At 32.8% G+C, this 18,543-nt stretch overlaps 2 protein-coding genes and 1 non-coding gene across 6 annotated transcripts; 1 reads left to right on the forward strand and 2 right to left on the reverse strand.

The window, feature by feature from the left end:
- The first annotated feature begins 2,677 nt into the window (after positions 1-2,677).
- On the forward strand, positions 2,678-9,535 carry LOC140867167 (fatty acid amide hydrolase-like). The gene is made up of 19 exons (XM_073272244.1): positions 2,678-2,783; positions 4,152-4,261; positions 5,902-5,962; positions 6,187-6,371; positions 6,447-6,576; positions 6,707-6,784; positions 6,976-7,123; positions 7,216-7,328; positions 7,430-7,505; positions 7,612-7,683; positions 7,782-7,920; positions 8,055-8,135; positions 8,237-8,340; positions 8,422-8,514; positions 8,594-8,662; positions 8,772-8,836; positions 8,911-8,972; positions 9,051-9,146; positions 9,233-9,535. The coding sequence occupies exons 1-19, from the start codon at positions 2,684-2,686 to the stop codon at positions 9,293-9,295; spliced, it is 1,845 nt and encodes a 614-aa protein (XP_073128345.1). The 5' UTR covers positions 2,678-2,683; the 3' UTR covers positions 9,296-9,535.
- On the reverse strand, positions 9,325-9,396 carry TRNAQ-UUG (transfer RNA glutamine (anticodon UUG)). Its single transcript has one exon. It is a non-coding gene; the product is annotated as a tRNA-Gln (tRNA).
- A 147-nt stretch (positions 9,536-9,682) lies between the features above and the next one.
- On the reverse strand, positions 9,683-14,029 carry LOC140864102 (filament-like plant protein). 4 transcript variants are annotated; one of them, XM_073268031.1, is made up of 5 exons: positions 13,839-14,029; positions 13,009-13,122; positions 12,035-12,215; positions 10,386-11,566; positions 9,683-10,211 (listed from the first exon to the last, which is right to left on the reverse strand). In XM_073268031.1, the coding sequence occupies exons 2-5, from the start codon at positions 13,120-13,122 to the stop codon at positions 10,074-10,076; spliced, it is 1,614 nt and encodes a 537-aa protein (XP_073124132.1). In that variant the 5' UTR covers positions 13,839-14,029; the 3' UTR covers positions 9,683-10,073. The 4 variants fall into 4 exon arrangements, with proteins under 4 accessions (XP_073124132.1, XP_073124131.1, XP_073124130.1 ...); XM_073268030.1 differs by having other exon boundaries at positions 13,652-14,029; XM_073268029.1 differs by having other exon boundaries at positions 13,009-13,277; positions 13,652-14,029.
- Positions 14,030-18,543: the final 4,514 nt, after the last annotated feature.

Raw genomic sequence — 18,543 nt, forward strand, 5'->3', positions numbered from 1 at the left:
CGAACTCGAACTTTATTTCGAGCCGAGCTCGAGCCAAAATGTTTGAAATTTTCGAGCTTCGAATCGAGCTCGAACTCGAATATGCTTAATTCGAGCTGAATTCAAGCCTTAATTTTTTACTATTATACAACTCAATTCGATTCGTTTGCACCCCTAGTCTCATCCTACCAAATTCAACACAAGATTAGATCAATCTAAGGTATCTTCCTGTCACATAAATAGACGAATTTAATTTGGTATTTTGACTTTTGTAACCTGACAAAATGACAATTCAACCCTCATGTCTCATTTAATAACAAGTTGCAGCAGGTTATGGGCCGATCCATTTGTCCACGGATGTAACATAGTGGGGGCAAAGGTGGGCAATAGCCCACTAGAATTTATCCATCCTAGCCTATTTTATTAACATTCAAATCTAATTTTTGTATTTTTAGGGCCCGTTTGGTAGGGATATTAGGGCATAATTAGTTTTTAATCTGGTGTTTGACTCAATTTTCAATCTTCGTTGGATAATCTAAGGGCCCGACATTACCTGACCATCTACGCCTGAGATTCTCGGATAATAAGTCCACGGTAGGGAGCAAGTATTGTGAATAGTACTTGAGATTGTGCAGAAAAAACGAGCTAAACAACTTTCTTATGAGATTTAAAAAAACATGTAGGTGAGTAAATGTAATCCTAAATTTTAAAAAACGAGTCAAACAATTTTCTTATGAGATTTTAATATTATTAGGGGTGGGCATTTGGGGTCGGGTATCCGATCGGGTCGATTAATTTTTTTTAAAAAAAATCGGGTTCGGGTTCGATATTACAATTTTTGGGTTGGTGTCGGGTAGTATAATTACTACCCGATCGGGTTCGGGTACCCGACAAAAACCGACAAATTTTTTTTTTTTTTTTTTGAAAAATTCAATATATATTATATAGTATGTATTATCCAAGTACATATCCTCTCTATTTTCATTCTATTGCTCTCAACTAAAATGACCGTTCGTTTTCCTTGGATTGGATATACATACATCACTTGAGAAATGATGATTATTTTTTCATAGATTTCGATTATTTAATTGTTTAATAGAGTTGAGATTTTTTTTTTCAAAACTTGTGAAAAATAAGTAAATATTGAGGGTAGAAGTAGCTCACAACCACAAATATATGGATTGCTTTTAATTTTTACATTCATCGAATTTTCAAAAAAAAAAATAAAATAAATAAAAACGGACCTTACCCGAAAAAATCGGGTACCCGATTTTTCGGATCGGGTAGTCAAAATGACTACCCGACATATCGGATACCCGACACGCGCCCACCCCTAAATATTATATATCCCTACATACTTTTTATTTATCCATTCCTTTAAAATATCATCACATATATCAAGGGGACCCTTAAGTTGTTACTTCTATTTGTTCTATTAAAAAGCTTAAAGCCTACTTAAAAATTCATTCTTTGCAATCTATAAAAATAAATTTTATCCAACCGAAACAAATAGAAGTAACAACTTAAAAGTACAAAAACTAGAATTCTAGGAGAAACTCATTAGATAAATATATTCCAATTCTTGTGTATGATATTTAGGTAATATTGCTATGATATAATTCAAGTTTGTTGAATTAGGTAGAAATATAATATATGTGCTTTTCTTTTGTCGTATAATAATAAAATAAAAATTCATTGCCCGATAAAATTCAAATTATGTAATGATTAAAGATTAGCTTAAAATTTTAATTTTTTGTATTGCAGAGTTTTGGTTTAAATAATAATTCTATCATCTTCATGTAAGTTTTTACTTATTTAGTTCCCACACTGCCACACATACCAATTACCATGCATCCAGTGGGAGATTGCTCTCACTATATATTACTGCCTAGTTCATCATTGACAAATGACAAGTTTAATATTTTGTAGAATCACAAGTTACGACTTATTAATTATTTTTATTTGAATTATTAGTATTTTTCTAATTCAGCCCTTAAATTAAAACAATGTGTTATATCGAAATAAAATTTTGTCCACATACCAGATAAAAAAATTTCGGGTTCCATCCCTCATCATGTCTCGCTGAACCGTTTTAACGGCGCTACTAATTTGATGAATAAAATAAATTAATTTAAGGCCAAAGTGAATTATGACATTTTCCACATTTTTTAAAAAAAAATCCCTCAAATAAAAATGATTCCCCTCACCAAACTGTCTTGAATTCGCTTCTAAACGGAATAGTAATATACATATTTTTTGGCCTAACCTTAATTTAACCCCTACCTAAAATATAGGGTGCAAATAATTCAATCGAAATCATAATTAATTTATTAATTTTACGCTATATCAATAATATATATATAAAAAAAGATAAACTGAAAATAACCATAAAATATATTTGTTTTTCTAATATATATATATATAACATAAACAATTCAAGTATGAAGAAGCGCAAGATTAGTGTGCAAAAAATTAGCTAGCCTCACTCTCGTTGTCTTCTCTCAACAGAAATTAACATTATTAGAATCGGATTCATTCAACTTCCATTACAGACAATCTTCCATCAATATCATTTCATAGTCTTCTCCGCCTCCTATACCCCCCCTAGCTACCCCACCACACCCCCCTATAGCTCTCTCTATATATATCCATATGTATATATAGATAGATGTAAAGGTTGTTAGTTGTTGTTCTTGGAAACTTAATGGGGTTTTTGAAGGAGAAAGACATTGTTTACAAGCCGGTTTACGAAGTCGATCTCGGCCCCGAAAGCGACGAGGTTTACCTTGGAGCCAATGTCAAAGGTATTACTCGGTATAGCTAGCTACTTGTGATCACTGCTTTTTTTCTTTTTGATGTATGATTTGTTTTGATATTTAACTTTTGATATTTTAAGAATTTAGATTTTTCATCATTCCAACAGTTTTTTTTTAATATTTTAACCAGAAAATCAAGACTTTAGAAGTTAGGTGAAAATAAATTTTAGATGTTGGATTAATGTTACAACTGAGTTTTGTTTTCTGGGTGGGTTCTCTTACATGCATGGATCTCTGTCTGTTGCATATATATAATATAATAATATTACGAGACGGAGAGAGGCTATTAATTTTTTTTTTCCTATTTACATTATCATTATGCCTAGAATTTGAATTTTATATGTTACAAAAAGGATTTTCTTGAAAAAAAAAAAACGGGAACTTGAAATTAAGAAAGCTTTTCCAAAAGTACTTTTTTTAATTAAAAAAAACTATAAAGATGATGCATTATTAATTTTAAGGAAAATTGATTTTTTAGTCATGTATGTTTGACACTTTGCGATTTTTGTCATCAATAATTTCAGATTTCAGTTTGAGTCCGCTATCTTTATTTTTTTTGGCAATTTTAGTCCTTTTTCTGATGTGGCGCCAACACAGTGCTGATGTGAAGCTGACGTGTATAGTGCCACGTAAGCATTTTCGAATAAAAAGGACTAAAATTACCAAAAATCAAAGCATGCAGGACTTAAACTGAAATATGAAAACATAGAAGACCGAAATCGCAAAGTGACAAACATAAATGACTAAAATTACAGTTTTTCCTTAATTTTAACCCAAAATAATCGGGATATAATAATTGGGATTATTTCAGGTTCGGGTCAAGTATAATTTGAATTTAAATTTATGGTTTTCTAATTTATTGGGATATATTTAGAATAAAAATTAAAAGAATATTAAATTTTTTTTTTTGAGAAGAAGAATATTAATATATTAGCAGTAGCAAATTAACTAAATTACAACTAAAAAATACATAATTTAATTTTAATTAATTAAATATCTTATATATAATATAAATTAAGTTAACAAGTTTAAAAATTAAATTTGGTATGTGAATTACCTGATCGAGTAGGAACTTACTATCTGATACCTGAACCCTTATACTATATTAGGTTCAGATTCTACCCAAATCCACAAAAATTACCCGATTTCGGAGTGATTTCAATGTGATTATCACAAGCTTAATCTGTATTATAGGTCAATATACGTACGTAACTATGTTAAATTAATTAAAGTACTGCATTTTCAGTCATTTTACGCATATTAAAATTTCAGCAATTATATACACTATATATATAATATAATTAATTAATTAATTGAGAATTAATTTGATTTTGAATTACATTTGTGGATGTGTAGCTCCTCGAATGGCTGGTCTTTTGATAAAGGTGTTTGCATGGTTTTTGGAGTTACCTTTTTTCGGAGGTATATTAATGTACATTTTGAAGAGGAACAATCAAATCCACAAGGTAACACACCCATCTTTCTTATAATATTATATATATATATATATAGTTTTTTTTCAAGTGCGCACCTATCATGCCCATTACCATACCCACCAATGATGTGTCATTATTCTATTGGATGTGATAAAGATGTGATAAATTATAGATCCAATAGAATAGTGCCACAAAAACATAGCTCTTTATTATAAATATGATCGTGTTGATTCTTCTCACCGTCTTACAAGAAACCAACTATATATAATGCATACCTGATCAAATGTTTAACTTTCTCATTGTGGTGGCAAGTTTCATTTATTAGTTTGTTACTTTGTTATGTGATAGAAAAACGGCAAGCAAGAGTAAATGAAAGATACCTTCTACACTAACAACCTTGTCTCTTTCTTTTAACTTTTAAGGGTCATTTCGGTGTGCACAATGAATGCTGCTTTATTTTGGAATTAATATGGTGAATGCTAGTTTGTACAAATATTTTGAACGTAACAAGGATTTTAAATTCATTCCAGCGGACAAATTTTGAATGATATTTTTAGCTGACGGAATTTAACATTTTTATTGTTTTTAATTTTTTTTTATTTCGAGATAAAAACAAATTTGTAGTTAAAACTACGTTATATATATAGCTATGGTCAACAGATCAATTAAGCAATTAAATTTCTGAAGTTTGTATTGATTTTCTTTAAAATATATTTAATTATTATCTAATAAAATTCGAAAATTTATGGAGAATATTCGGTTCTATTCATCGATCTTTATCATCCATCTACGTTTTCGAATATATATAATAATATATAAGTTTGTTGATAGACAAATTAACATGAAATCAAGATACTATATAAACTCTATATGAATATATAGACTAGCTATAATAAATGCAATTAACAACTATATTAATATGTATCTAAATTGTGTGTACCAGTTGTCAACCTATATATGCTATATAATGGATTATCTTTTATTCACTATAAGATTTATTATCATTTAATTTAATATAATATCCCTTAATTAAAATGGAGGGCACAAGAACACATGCAATATGAATTGTTTGTTGACACCAATGTTAGGTAAGGCTAATATTCATGAATTATTTAGGATGCATTTGAATATGTAGTGCAACAAGCCTGACATTTGCTTTTGTTTTAATTTTTAAACCAATCTAATTCCACAACTACAAAGAAGTTAATAAAATCTAATTCCACAACTGAAATTTGATTATGTTGTGATTGTTGTTGTTATTATTATTATATAGTTGAAATTTACATAATTAGTAATATAAACACAACGGATAATATGTGATATTAAATTTGAATTAGTAGACGGCTAATTAATATTTAAGTGAGATAAAAAGACATAATTTAAATGTGGATTATATGATATTTGTTAGATATATATGAATAAATGTAAGTAATTTACCATTATAAATTTTTTCCCCACAAACTTAAAATCAATTTTTGTTAGTCTGAGGACTTTTTCAAGAGTAAACTCCTTTCTTTCTAATTTCTCAGTTTGCATTATTTTCTATAATCCAGAACCTTTGAGAGTCGAAACATTTTCAATAATTTTCTATTTCCTTCGATAAAAACGTGCATTAATTTCTTGGATGATTTAAAAGATTTTTTTTTCACAGAAATGACACTATTTTGCAGCTTGTCACCTTTGTGGATTTACAAGAACCACCTCTTTTTGTACCTCTGCACCCACATGAAGGTATCACATGCACAGTAGATACGTGGCGGTCGAGCTGTTGTACGATACAAAAGATTTAGATAGTGTTTGGGAGAGCTTGTAGAAGCATTTTTGAGCTTTTTTTTTAACAAAAAATTGAAATTTTGTGAAATTTTGATAAGAAAAAGCTGGGATGTGCTACCTATAAGCTCTTTCAAACACTATCTTAATATAAATTCTGACTGCTTATTTTCTTGTAATTATAGGAATCCAAGAAAAGGAAGTAAAATACTTAGAACCTGACATGTCCCCTCCTGAGAAAGTTCAACAGGCTCTGGATTGTGTTGAATCACCAGATAATGTATCCAAGACTCAGAAACTTGGTTTCCAGCGTTGGACGATACCGGAATTTTCCAGGGCCTATGCCACAGGAGACTCAACTCCTCTCATGGTGAAAAGATATGCTGAAAAAATGTAACTTTGCATCAGTCATAAAATGTAATGCTAAATTTATCTTCTTTAACAGGTTGCAGAAAGATTCGTAGCCGCTGTTTGTGAATCATCCAGTCCTTCTCTGAATATGTCATTCTTTATCAACTTCTGTGTAGAAGATATTCTAAAGCAGGCGACAGAATCAACTCTTCGGTATAAACAAGGTGTGTGATCAAGAAATCGTGCTAGAATGATGGAACTTGATTTTGCTGTTTGAAGTTTTTGAATCAACAGAGGAGTATGGGTTGGGAAGTATGGTAAAATCTTGTGTATTTTTTATACATGTTTCTTCAGGCAAACCTATATCAGTTCTAGATGGAGTTCTGGTTGCTGTTAAGGATGAAATAGATTGTATGCCATACCCAACAACAGGTCAGTTCATTGCAAGAATGTTTTCAGTTTCTTTAATGTAACTATTGGCGAATCAAGAATTTAGTCGAGGGATCGTAGTTTGCAATTTTGGACAAATTTATCATGAAATTTTCTTCTCCTAATGAAACAAATGGTGTATAATCTAGCACTGAGAAAATTGTTGGTTGAAGTGAAAAAATTTGCTGATGCAGGTGGTACAAAGTGGCTGGACAAAGTAAGACAGTGCAAAGACGATGCGTGCTGTGTCAAACGTCTCCGGTTATGTGGTGCCATATTAGTGGGAAAAACAAATATGCATGAGCTTGGGGCTGGAGTCAGTGGGATTAATCCTCATTATGGGTATGCACTTGCTTGAAATCAGTGTTTTTAAGCTTTTTCTGAGAACTTTTATGAATAATTGATACTGATTAGTCCTCCTCTGATCATTAAAGGCCAGCAAGGAACCCGTATAACCGAAACAAGATTACTGGAGGCTCGTCCAGTGGATCTGCTGCTGTGGTTGCTGCTGGATTGTGCCCTGTTGCACTAGGTGTTGATGGAGGAGGTAAACTAAACTTACTGTGCTTCTAGTTGCAATTTATGGTATGAAACAATGATCTAGTGTAAAAATCCGTGTCCTCGAGCAAACTTTATTGTTCTGCATAGGATCTGTAAGACTTCCAGCAGCTCTTTGTGGCGTTGTTGGCCTGAAACCTACGTTCTCACGTGTGCCACTTGAGGGGTACGAAACGCATCTTTCTTATGCTTATTTACTATTTAGATGTGATATGATTCTTGAGAAATTTTGTGCATTCATTCTGACTTTAGGCCTTATGTTGTACTTTCAGTGTTCTTCCTCTGAACTATACAGTTGGGATGGTTGGGATTCTTGCAGCAAGTGTTGAGGATGCTCTTATAGTGTCAGTTTCTTGGTTTTACAGACAAAATATCTTTTTAGCTCATGCTGGATTTCATCTGTCACATTGGATAACAATTTCTAACGTTTCAAAAATTTCAGTTATGCCGCGATTAGCGGCGATCTTACGTCATATCAAAATGGCGTGACAGCTGTACCTGACCAGCCTAAACTAACTCTGCCTCTGCTGAAATCTGCTGACTACACGTCCCGTGACATCAAAATGGCGCGATATGGAAAGGTTCTTGATCATTTCTTGCCATTCTTCATTACCAAAATGACATAAGATACCAGTATCTTCATTTCCTTGCCTTCAAATTAACATCTAAACTCAAATTTCAAGCCTATGTTTACAACTTTTATGTGTTCTATCAGTGGTTTGATGACTGCAGTGATGATATCAAAGTCTGCTGCTCTAACGCGGTGATGAAACTATCAGACAAATATGGCTGGAAGGTATCAAATTATATAATCCTAAATTTCTAATGTTTATTTCAGAGTCAAAACAAAAAATTCAGCTTACTCTCCACCGGTTTAATCGCCTCCTGCAATTTAAGATTGTAGATGTAACGATACCAGAACTAGAGGTCATGCGCTTGGCGCATTACATCACAATAGGATCAGAGTGCAGCTCCTCAATGTCAAGATACTCACATAATCTGTGAGTATTCTGTTTTACTGTTATTTCTATACAAGTGAATAATCAGACTGCGACATAACAAGGATTGATCATATATATCAGGAGCAAGGCTGAAATGGGATGGGATGTTCGGTTCGGACTTTCTGCATATGGTTCTTTCGACAGCCAAGAATACTTAAATGCACAAAGAATCAGGTTGCATTAGCAGATTTTCTTGCCTTTATAAACTCAATATTTTTTGAAGATCATTCATTTCAGCAATAAACCAATGCAGGAATCGGCAGCTTCAGTTCCATGAAAAGATATTTTCGATGGCGGATTTCATTGTTACTCCAACCGTGGGGTATCACTACTACCACTACTACCCTTCTGTTCCTGATTCAACAAAAATTCTTCGAGTCAAAGATTTTAGAAGGGTTGTTTTTATAACCCGTGAAACACTTTTTTGCCAGTGTGACAGCATATGATATAAAGGACGACGCCACGAGAACCGGTGAGCTAGACTACATAAATGGAGGTAAATTCAACACTCATTTAATCAACATAGAATATTTTGGGCACTGGATATTAAAGGCCTGTTAAATATTTTAGCTGCATTAGTCCGGTACCAGGTAGCTGGAAATTTTCTTGGTTTGCCAGCAGTAACTGTCCCAGTAAGTTCACAAAGGCATCAAGATCTTTAAATTTTTATTCACATAATGTATTGTCATAACCTGAAACAAATTTGACAGGTCGGATACGATCAATCTGGCTTGCCTATCGGCCTTCAGTTGATCGGGAAACCGTGGTCAGAATCGCTGTTAATTCATGTTGCTTACGCGATGCAAGTGCGTATGACACGGAAATTCTGTCGAAATGGTTTCATGTAAAAGTTTTCAGTTAACTAATATCAAGCATGATTCTTGTTTTTCAGGCACTTTGCCTCTCGGAACAAAAGAAACCAGAGGTTTTCTATGATATGCTCTGCAAGGATTAAATATGAAATTGGAGGAAGAAAAAATAAAAAGGTCCTACCGGGAGTCGAACCCAGGTCGCTGGATTCAAAGTCCAGAGTGCTAACCACTACACCATAGAACCAACATGTTTAATATTTTTAACATTTATAATAAATTTTTTTTTATCAAATTGAACAACGAAAAACATTGCTTTTCTTGAGATACATAGGAGAAGTGTTGTACGAGATTCCAACGTTAATCGATTACCATAAGTGGAAAGACTGCCATTTGCCTGTTCCCGGAAAGGGCCGAAACTGTTCTTGAAATATTCGAAATAATTAAACGAGCCCCGAAAAATTACATGACAAGTTTTTCATATAAGTTTGGACAATGAGTAAATACATGAAGAAGCCATTTGCTGACATTTATTGAGTAAATGATACAAAAATGGAATTTGAGATTATATTAATCAGAATGTCTAATTCTGTAAAGCATGTTTGGTTGCTGAAACTATGTATATCACTACACCTTGTGAGGTGAGAAAAAGTAACTGAAAAGGAAAAAAATTGTTCTTGACGAACATAACATCACTACATCAGCGGTGCTATACAGATCTCAACTGTGTTTGGATAGTGCTTCCGAGTTCCGATATCAAATTTGCCTCGTTTTCTTGATTTCTATCTCATCTCTTTGATCCAACAAAAACTTGTACCAGGCCATTTCAGAGTCATTCTTCCTAAAGATCTCTCTAGTGGGTACTCGAACGATTCATTTTGCGGAGCAGACACTCCAAAGGATAACCTTGGTTCCAGCACTCCTTTATGGGATTTGTACAGGTTCTTCGGAGTCAGTTGAGAAGTCATCTAATGTAGCTAGAATTTTCAGCTGTCGGTCAAGAGAAGCGAGTGTCTTTTGACATTCGGCATATTTACTCTTAGCCGCTGCCAATTCTTTATCCTGAGACCAACAGCAAGAGACACGGAATCAACAATTTAGCAGATATAGTAAAATCTGATGGTTTATATGATGCGAAAAAAATAAATAAATACTACGTGTAACACAGAATGAATATGGCGGTGCAATAGTTAAGTGAACCACTAAGTTGGAGCAAGAACGTATTGAGTAGCCAACCTGAATGATCCTGAACTCTTCCACCATTGCTGATCTCTGAGACTTATAATCAAATTTCATTCTTGATAACTCAGTTTCCAATTCCTTTGAAAAATTTCTTTCTTTTTCGACCTCATTTTTTAACGAACAAATAGTTGAATGCATAGTTTCTATCTCATGTTCAAGTTTTGTCACGTGCTCATGCTTTTCTTTCATATATTCAATTTCTTTCTGGGAAGCCCTCTTTTCTTCATCGGTCACAGCCAGCTCAGTGCTCAATTTCAACAATTTTACCTCTGTTTGCTTGAGTTGATCCTCTGATGTTTTAAGCTGAATACGACAATCGTTAAGAGTCACCTCCAAATTCATTTTCTCCATTTCTATCTTTTCTAAATTCTCTTCCAGCTCAGCCGTTCGATTGATCATGGCTTCCAGATCATCTTTCAAACGATCTTCTCGACTATTGATTATGGTGTTCGAGTTGTTTCCACCTTGTATTACAGGTAGTGCCACAATCTTCTCCATCTCAAGAAAGTCATCCATGAGATCAATCTCAGCAGAAGGAATTATGAGACTCCTTTCAAAACTTCTTTCATTCTTAAACTGTCCCTCTTCTGTTACTGAAGCAGATGACCAAGATTCGGGGTGGCATGGCTCACCACCAATAGACTCTAATCCACTTCTTTCACAGCTGCAATTCTCGATAACCAGTATTTTCTCCTCAACGCCTGACCGGTGATCATTAACCGGTGTTGCTTTACAAACCACTGCCTTTAGCCTACGGCATTCTGCTTCAAGATTGGCAATCTTTTTAACGCATTCAAGATGTTGTTTACTAGCAGATTCAGCAGCATGGGTGCTGAGATCTCTCTCACAGGTCCTTCGTTCCAGTTCTTTGGTTTTGGAAACGAGCTTGAGCTTAAGGATGGAGTTCTCTTTCTCTGCAGCTTCAAGCTTAGAGAACATGTCAGCAAGCTGGTTCTCAAGTTCAGATTTTGTCGAATCCCATTCACGAGTTCTGTTGGCAATAATATCATAAATCTTCTGTTCCTGGTCTTCTCGTGCTTGTCGAAGCTGTCTCAAACATTCTTTAAGAGCTCCATCAAGATGGCCAACACGTTCTTCAAGGATCGAATTCTTCTGAGTTAAGGCTTCAGTTTGTTTCTTCAGAATTGATACTTCATTCTCAGCCCTTTCCCACCCTGGTATATGAGCTCAAATTAAAATCGATTTCAGAACTGGATAAAAGATATTTTTCTAACCATAATGGTTTATCCTTACTCCTATTAGGCTAGCTATTAGTTAGATCATGTTACATGTAATCACACTTTGCCCCTTTCTCAACATGCAGCAGAATATTATCTTTTTCTGCACATTAAGTACATAAGTGCTAAGAATTGTAATAGAGTCACTCTATTCCATCGCAGCTGACAATAATATCTTAGTTCCCAACACCAAGTTCTTGAAACTACATCGTGAAAGTGATTAGTTTTCCTCTGTTATTTTAGGAAAAACACAATCACGAGGAAAAACATGATGTCATTCTCATTTTCTTTTTCTTCCCCAAACATCCTGGCGACAAGATTTCCCGATCTGCCCCCCTGCAAATTGCATGCATACAAACGCGCAACAGATTCCAACTGAGAAAGGATGCGAGAGAGGGATAATACCTGTGACAGCTTCCTCTGCAACTTTGGCATGTTGCTTAACCAAGTCTTCTTTGGTGCGAACATCAAGAATTGCTTCAGATAGTTTCTCTGACAGAGTCTTCAAACTATCATTGCGGTCTTCATCACCAGGTACAGTTTTAGACGTGACTTCAGGGGATTGCATGTTTTGATTTGCCAGACTCTGTGCAACAGCCAAAATTAAGTCACTCTCACTAATCCATCAACAATATCTAGGGAAAACAAATATTCAGTAGCTAATATACAGTCACATAAGCTTCCTTTTTTTCTCCCATCCTAGTAGATAATAGACTTTGCTGACAAGTAGTTTCATGACCAGATGGACACAGATAGAAAAAACAGTTTCCTTGGCTTGAATGGATGAGAAGTTCTTGATGGATTTATGCATGGATTCACATACACATTATCCATGTCATATTCAGACACAGCCTAGTGATTGCAAGAATCAACCTGAGTGCATGTCTCAATAATTGAAGATATAGATAGTAATAATAGAACAGGAACAAATGCTGTCCAGAGTAGAAAAGCAAGAGGCTGTCACTTGTCCTCCAGCTGATGTGGTCCATTTTGTTCAAAGTTAAATTAGCATGTGAAATCTAGATTTGATGGCACTTAATTGTGAACAAAAACATAAATTTTCTACCCATTCAAGAATTCAAAAGGTTATGATTATTCATTAAGTGTACATTGTGAAATAGTCACCAGAACAGTCTAGAAAATCAGGGCCCAAAAACATGTCAGCTAAACACACAATTATTCGGTATCTGCTTTCCCCAAGGTCCTGAAAGAGAACTAGTGAAAGCGAAACATGGGAATCCATAACCTGGAATCAACAAACGTGGTTCATTATTTTTGTGGATATATAAGGCTGAAGTTAAAAACCAAAATGAGATTATGAAACAGATGAAAGTATAGGAATTTTGATGCCAAATGCAATGGAGCAAAAATTGGTTAACCTGATCATCAGAATATATTTCTGAATGAGATGACAAAGATCCTGAGCTCTCAGTTTCACCACTGGGACTTTTTTCAGAAGACTTACGCCGCCACAGCCAACTCCTCCGGTCCATCTAAGGGACAAAACAATCACACCCCACTTACTCAAGCTTCATCTCCTATTTCAAACTCATTTTGCCACCACAAATCAACACCACTACCGAACACCACAATGCAAAATAATGAAGCCGCTAATCATATTCCCAACTCAACTCTCTTCAAAACACTCCTTCAGAAGCCAAAAAAGGTGCATATCAAGAATAAAAGATTTCAGAAATCCATTCAAATCCCATTTACAGGTCAAAATGATCACCCAAACCACCCATCACAAGTTCAGCTCAAAACATCATATAAAAGATATGCAGGACGGATATATTTCTTCCCAATGATCATCAACATAAATAAAAAGGCACATTGGAAATTTCGGGTGAAAAGTCTAACTTTGCTTAAAATCCACTTTTTAACTAACCAACCAACCATCAAGAGAAATATGGAATGTTTATCGAATTCAATTAGTGCAACAATACGCTGATTTGAGACTTGACCTATTTAGGACAACAAATGCACACAGATACTTAAAGCTCAAAACTTTGGCCACCTAACCTGATGGGCACCTCTCAATTCCCCACCACTATCGAAAAAACAGACACACACATGATGGGGATCAGCAGTAATACAGCTCGGAACTTGTGGGGACTGCCCCCATAGCTATCTCCAAAAAAGACTTGTAAATAAGAGTGACATCAAATCATACATTTTAATTTATCTTGAACACTAACAGAAGACCCACAAAAGAATTAATGCAAAAAAGGCCTCACGCCCCCCTCGGAAGAGCTCCTTCAATGCAATTCTATTCAAAGAAAATGCACATAACTTCCAACGAAAAGCATGGACGAGTTGGTCAACCAAAAAACATATACTTCTTGTGTAAAAATGAAATGTTATACTTTTTAAATTAATTATTGTTGACCATTTAAAGGATATGGCCGAAAAAGCGTGTAAAGTTTAGAGGAAAACAGATTCTGTTTTCTTCCCCTCGATGAAACTTGAAAGCATGGCCTAATTCACCATTGCCCGTGGTTCATATGATACGGTCCCCGAGCTTATGCATTGCTTAAACAGTTGATAGAATTAAAAATTATGCATATATATCAATCATCTGTTCGTTCATACATTCATTCATTTTTTGAAACTATTCATACATTTATTCATAAATAAATAAATAAATAACTTATGTATTGCTTAAACAGTATATAATTTATAAATTTAAATCGTAGAATTAAAAGTTATGCATATATCCCCGAGATTGTATCAATCATATGTTCGTTCGTTCATACATTCATTCATTTTTTTTTAAACTATTCATACATTCATTCATAAATAAATAAATAAATAAATCACACCTTATTAAAATAGAAACATTCGATTATAATTTTTTTAAATATTAAATAAGTAAATTTCTTTACACATAATATGCTGTTTTAAAAGAATAAAAACATAAGAGAAGAAATTCAAATACCATACGAGAAAACAATTCATCCCAATACAATTATAATTTAGATAAAACTTTACATAAAATCATATTTGCAGTCCAAACTAGTAGCCGTTGAAAACCAGTAGCCGAGGCAACCAGTAGCGGATGAAACTAGTAGCCGACCAGTAACTAGTGCACCAGTAGAGTCCAAAATCAACAGAAGATGAGAGGCCGTGACCAAAAGTGTGAATATGACTGTTTAAATGACAGAAACAGTATAAGGCTTTTATTAACAATCATATTCTTGTGTCTAATGTACATATTTTTTATGGGTGCCTAGCTCATCTCTTTACTTGAGCGTCGGAGAGGCTATGCCAAGACATCCTCCCGACCCCCTCTAAAACTCATTGCTTGGTTTTAAGTTCACTGATCTGGAATTGAAATTTTGAGCTCAGGTTGGATTCAGATCTCGGATAAGGATCCTCAAATTTTAGTGAGTATTAGTCGATGTGATTTTGTAAAATATTTTTTGATATTAGTGAGTATTTATTAAGTAGTTTATTTAGACACATACCTTATAATATCTTAAATAGTTTCACTTGAAATGTCAATATACGGTAGAGATCGAATTTGGAATAATTATGAATTATTAGAGATCATTTTTTACAGTCCAAAAAGAAGAGGAACTATTTTGGGAAAACAGAAACAAGAGGGATTAAAATGGGTATTTACCAAGATTGGTTTTTTATTCGTTAGTTTTTAATGTCGAAATGATGGGAGGGGCGAATTTGGGAAACATTATAAAATATTAAGGACCAATTTGGCAGCCCGAAAAAAAAAGATGAACCATTTTGGGGAAAACGAAAACAATAGGGACCAAAATAGGTGTTATCCCTATAAATTCATTTTTAGAGTTGTGGCAAAAATAATATAACTCATAGTGAGTCTGATCTATTAGTACATAGGGATGGAAATTTGGTGGGTCTGAGACAGCTTTGGTCAATCTCAAGACCCATGCCACCAAGGAAAAATTGAACCTAGACCTGGCCTGCCTCATCTATAGACCCGCCTAGCATCGAAACACGGCAGTTCTAGGTTGGACCCGTGAACCCGTTCTACATTAAATATATTTTTTATTATAGTAAATTTTTAAAAAATAAAATAGTTAATATATTATCAAAATTAAATCCAAATCACAATATTTTATGAATAAATTAACAACAAAAAAACAAAATATTTTGAATAAAATTTTAAAAAATATAAAATTAATTATTTAATATAAAATATAAATATATTATTAGTTACATATTTTCCCCTATATATAAAAAATCTGATCCTTAGACACTATCTTTTTTTTTCCTACCCAAATTGCCCTTATGTAACATAGATATTACATTTTTGTTTTTTTTTTTTCAATTTCGATATTTCAAATTGTACTTTAATCTCTCGGTGATTTTTACAACTATGATATTATTCTAATTCGAATATAAATCGAATTAATTACATATTATACAAGTACGCAACGCGTGCATCAATATACTAGTATATATAATGTGACGGGCCCATTAAAACTCACAACCCATCTCAGATCCGCTTCTAGACCTGTTGACGGGATCTAGACCCCCCGCTACCTGTTTGACCAGGTCAAGATTTGGGGCGGGTTTAATGTGGGGCGGAGTTCCATTGTCATCCATAGTATTACACAAAAATTAGTGTGACATCATCTCACATGTCGATTTTATGAGATAGATCTCCGCCTTACTTGACTTACGAAAAATATTATTTTTTATATCAAAAATATTACTTTATATATGAACCAAGTTGACTCATCTCACGAATATAGATCTCTGAGATCGTTTCACATAAGACTTGAGACATAATTGGTAGGAGGGAATGAGATAGGAATGAAATGAACATTCTCATCTCATTCCCTATACAATCATGATTGGTTTGGTTTTGGAATGAGAATGTCCATTCCCATTGGAATGACTATTTTCATATTCGTGAGAATAGTCATTCCATCCATTTTGGATTGGAATTGTCATTTTCACTCCTAATTTTTTTCATTTATAAACTATTTTACTTATTTAGCTTAATAAAATACCTAAAATAATAATCATAAAAATAAAATGTTATAAAATTAGGACACTATCATTTATAAATATAAAATTATGACAATTGAATGATGATGAAAATACTAATAACCAAATAAAAAAATTAACAATATCACGTATATTATAAAAATGTATAATATAATAAAAATAATAATATTTATTAAAAGACACGTATTTTAATAAATAAAATACTAATAATAATAATTACTAAATTAAGATTAATATTTATATTATTTTTAATATAAAGATAATTTTATAATGATTAATAGACCATTGATAGTTATAATTTTTTTTATTTTTTTTAAATAATAATTATAATAAATATTTTTTAATCTATAATAAATATTTTTGAGTAGCTACTATTTTGAATTTTAGTGAAAAATGACTTGATAATTAAAAATAATTCTATTTCATTCTTGTTTTATTTTTCCGTTACCAATCGTTTGAATGAAATAAACTTATCATTTCATTCATGTTCTTATTTCATTTTAAAGTTGATTCCATTCCAATTCTATTTCATTCAAGCATATCAATCATGCTCTTGCCTCTATTAGTAATGAAGTGCAATTGGGAGAGACTATGCATCACCAAATGAATTCCACTAGACGTAACAGACTTGATAGAGTTGAACACTTGGATCAAAAGGAAACCCACATGAAAACATGTGGGCATATCCCTTATCCAAGGGCTACGTGTGGACTTGAGCCCTTGACCAAAATAAGGCCCACATGCCGAAAAAGGCAAACAAAATGACATAATGTAACATTGATCATAACGCAAAAAAAATATAACTGGAAAAAGGATATACAAACTATTGGCGACAATTGACAAAGTAATCTCAAGCGGGCATAATGAAGATGATGAAAATATAGTTTAAATTCAAGAGGAAAATTATAGGTAACAAAATAGAAAGACAGAAAAGCATCGAGTTATTAAGATAAAATGAAAGAAGATTTAAACATGTATATGCTTTAAAAATGAAAAATGATAGATCATAAAGGGAAATTTTCTTAAATAACCTTCACCATTTTAATATAATCAATTTTAGCCTTCAATTAAGTTACTTAACCAAAATAATCTTTTTATTATATCAAATTAAAAGATATCCTTTTAAACCCTATTCACAAATTACAATCACTTTATACATCTCAAAGTATTTTATCCTCTCATCAATTCCATTGTTGGTCGTATGTAGTAAGGAGGAGAAGGGTACAGAGCATCATTCTGCTCCCATCCCATAAATAAGGAGCTAGTCTTGAAGCACATCAATCCTATTTTTTGTTATGAATTTTATTTTTTTTCCACTTATTTTTTTTTCCACAAATGTTGGTTAATTTCATATTTAGATTACTGTATACGCATAGATATATGGCTATGGAAAACCGTGGTGATATCATACACACTATAATTTAAACTAACAATTCATAATTTTATTAAAATATGTTAATTTATATAAGTATTATTAAAAAAATTAATATATTATAAATTGAATAAAAATGAAGGATTGCTAAAATCAGCTCCTAAAGAGAAATATTATATAATTAAACAGATGAATTACGAAAAAAGAATATGTCTGATCTCAGAAAACTCAACATAATAAATGAAGAAGAGATAAAAGTTTAAAAAAATTAAAAATTATCAATAAAATGGTATTTTAGGATTTTTTTTATTATATTATACATAATGCAAAATGTGTAATAAAGAAGGTCATTTTTAAAATTATGACTTTGAAATGGACTAGAATAATCAATTTCCCATAAATAAAAAAATGAAAAGAGAGAAAAGCATCAAGTTATTAAATAGTGTTTATGAGAGCTTCTAGGAATTACTTCTCAGCTTCTCCTTCACAAAAATTCAAAAAAAAGCTAAAAATTGCTTACTAAAAGCTCTTCCAAACACTACCTAAG

Source organism: Henckelia pumila, chromosome 4 (assembly GCF_033568475.1).
Source record: "Henckelia pumila isolate YLH828 chromosome 4, ASM3356847v2, whole genome shotgun sequence".
NCBI lineage: Eukaryota > Viridiplantae > Streptophyta > Magnoliopsida > Lamiales > Gesneriaceae > Henckelia > Henckelia pumila.

Bases quoted from the DNA above. Each gene is read 5' to 3' on its own strand.
- LOC140867167 (XM_073272244.1), top strand. From the start codon at position 2,684: ATGGGGTTTTTGAAGGAGAAAGACATTGTTTACAAGCCGGTTTACGAA. The intron at 5,963-6,186 runs GTATCACATGCA...TTGTAATTATAG, and splicing joins ACCTCTGCACCCACATGAAG to GAATCCAAGAAAAGGAAGTA. The intron at 6,785-6,975 runs GTCAGTTCATTG...TTGCTGATGCAG, and splicing joins TATGCCATACCCAACAACAG to GTGGTACAAAGTGGCTGGAC.
- LOC140864102 (XM_073268031.1), bottom strand. From the start codon at position 13,122: ATGGACCGGAGGAGTTGGCTGTGGCGGCGTAAGTCTTCTGAAAAAAGT. The intron at 12,216-13,008 runs GTTAACCAATTT...GCTGTTGCACAG, and splicing joins AAATATATTCTGATGATCAG to AGTCTGGCAAATCAAAACAT. The intron at 10,212-10,385 runs GTTGGCTACTCA...TGTTGGTCTCAG, and splicing joins AAGAGTTCAGGATCATTCAG to GATAAAGAATTGGCAGCGGC.